The sequence below is a fragment of the Carlito syrichta genome, unplaced genomic scaffold (genome assembly GCF_000164805.1).
Source record: "Carlito syrichta isolate Samal-C Ts95f unplaced genomic scaffold, Tarsius_syrichta-2.0.1 Scaffold153780, whole genome shotgun sequence".
Classification (NCBI taxonomy): domain Eukaryota; kingdom Metazoa; phylum Chordata; class Mammalia; order Primates; family Tarsiidae; genus Carlito; species Carlito syrichta.
Genome location: NW_007097876.1, coordinates 1 through 1217, shown reverse-complemented (window position 1 = coordinate 1217; position 1217 = coordinate 1). Strand labels below are relative to the sequence as shown.

Sequence of the window (1217 nt, the reverse complement as noted above, 5' to 3'; positions counted from 1 at the left end):
GCCACTGCACTCCAGTCTGGGTGACAGAGTAAGACTCCAACTCAAAAAAAAAAAAAGACAGTCTGACTCCAGGGGGCCCAGGGACAAGTCTTGCTTCCTTGGGCAGAAGGAGCTCTGGGGCCTTCTGTGCAGCCCCACACTCTGATGTCCACCCACACGGCCCTTCCTTCCTGGGCCCCTCACTGAGCCTGGAGACCACCCTGCCGAGGTAGCCCTTCCCTGATGCTCACGTGTGGGGCGCCTGCAATATCCCCAGGAGGCCTTCCTGCGGCACGGAGCAGCGACCAGGCACAGCTCAGCCACCCCTGGGAAGGAGGCCCACCAGCTGGCCAGGCCCCAGAGAGCACCCCAGGACCCCCCAGGCAGGGGTCTCCTGATTAAGCATGCTTCCTGCCTGCACGTCCCAGAGATCCTCCCAGGGCCCCCACTCCGGGAAGCACCCCAGGACGGACCTGGTCCTGCAGGCCGAAGCCCACCGTAAGCCAGGGCTTGCTGAGGCGCTCTGGGGGAGTGGGGGCAGGAGCCAAGGGGCTCGGCCTTGAGGCCGCCGGTGCACCGAGCCCCAGGCACCCTCCCATTGCAGGCCCCGCGGTGGGCACTGCTGTCAGCCCCTGGCACCAGCACCGCCCAACCTGCCTGTGCCCGGGCGAGCCCCTCACCCGACATGCGGTCAACACTGCACATCCTCTCCAGCTTCTTACGGCGGCCAGAGGCCTCGGGCATGGGTGGCGGGTCCAGCCCGAAGGCCCGAGGGGAGGGGCCGGGAGCCAGCTGGGCACATCCACTCTCCTTGGAGCCCTGGCGGCTGCCCGCCCAGCTGCTCTGGCAGGACCTGCTGACGTCCGTGTGGCTGCTGCCCGGGCTGGCGCGCAGGGGCGGGCTGTGGTGGTGAGGGTGCCGCTCCCGCGGCCGCCGCCCCTTCACCACGGCCAGCTCGATGGCCTCGGCCCCAGGGCTGGGCAGCAGGGCAGGCTCCCCGGAGATGGTGTACACGCGGGGCTGCGGGCCCTCGCCCGCCGGCTTCCTGCTGACGGCCTCCTCGGAGAGGCTGCCCTCGTAGCAGCCATTGGAGACGACGGAGAGGCGGCGCTTGTTCTGGGGGGCCGGCTGCATCTCGGGGGACCCGTCGTGGCCAGAGTAGGCGTCGGCCAGCAGGCGGTCTGGGGAGGCGCCAGGCGAGTCCTCAGCCCGAGACCCTGCCCTCCCATCCGGCAGCA

At 69.8% G+C, this 1217-nt stretch overlaps 1 protein-coding gene across 1 annotated transcript in view; it reads right to left on the bottom strand.

Moving 5' to 3' along the window:
- Positions 1–1194, bottom strand: part of LOC103252206 (NMDA receptor synaptonuclear signaling and neuronal migration factor-like) — a gene marked incomplete at both ends in the record, with an annotated part of 4409 nt that extends 3215 nt beyond the window's left edge. The window contains 2 exon segments of the mRNA XM_021708987.1: positions 453–502; positions 660–1194. Of these exon segments, the coding sequence (XP_021564662.1) occupies positions 453–502; positions 660–1194 (585 nt within the window).
- Positions 1195–1217: the final 23 nt, after the last annotated feature.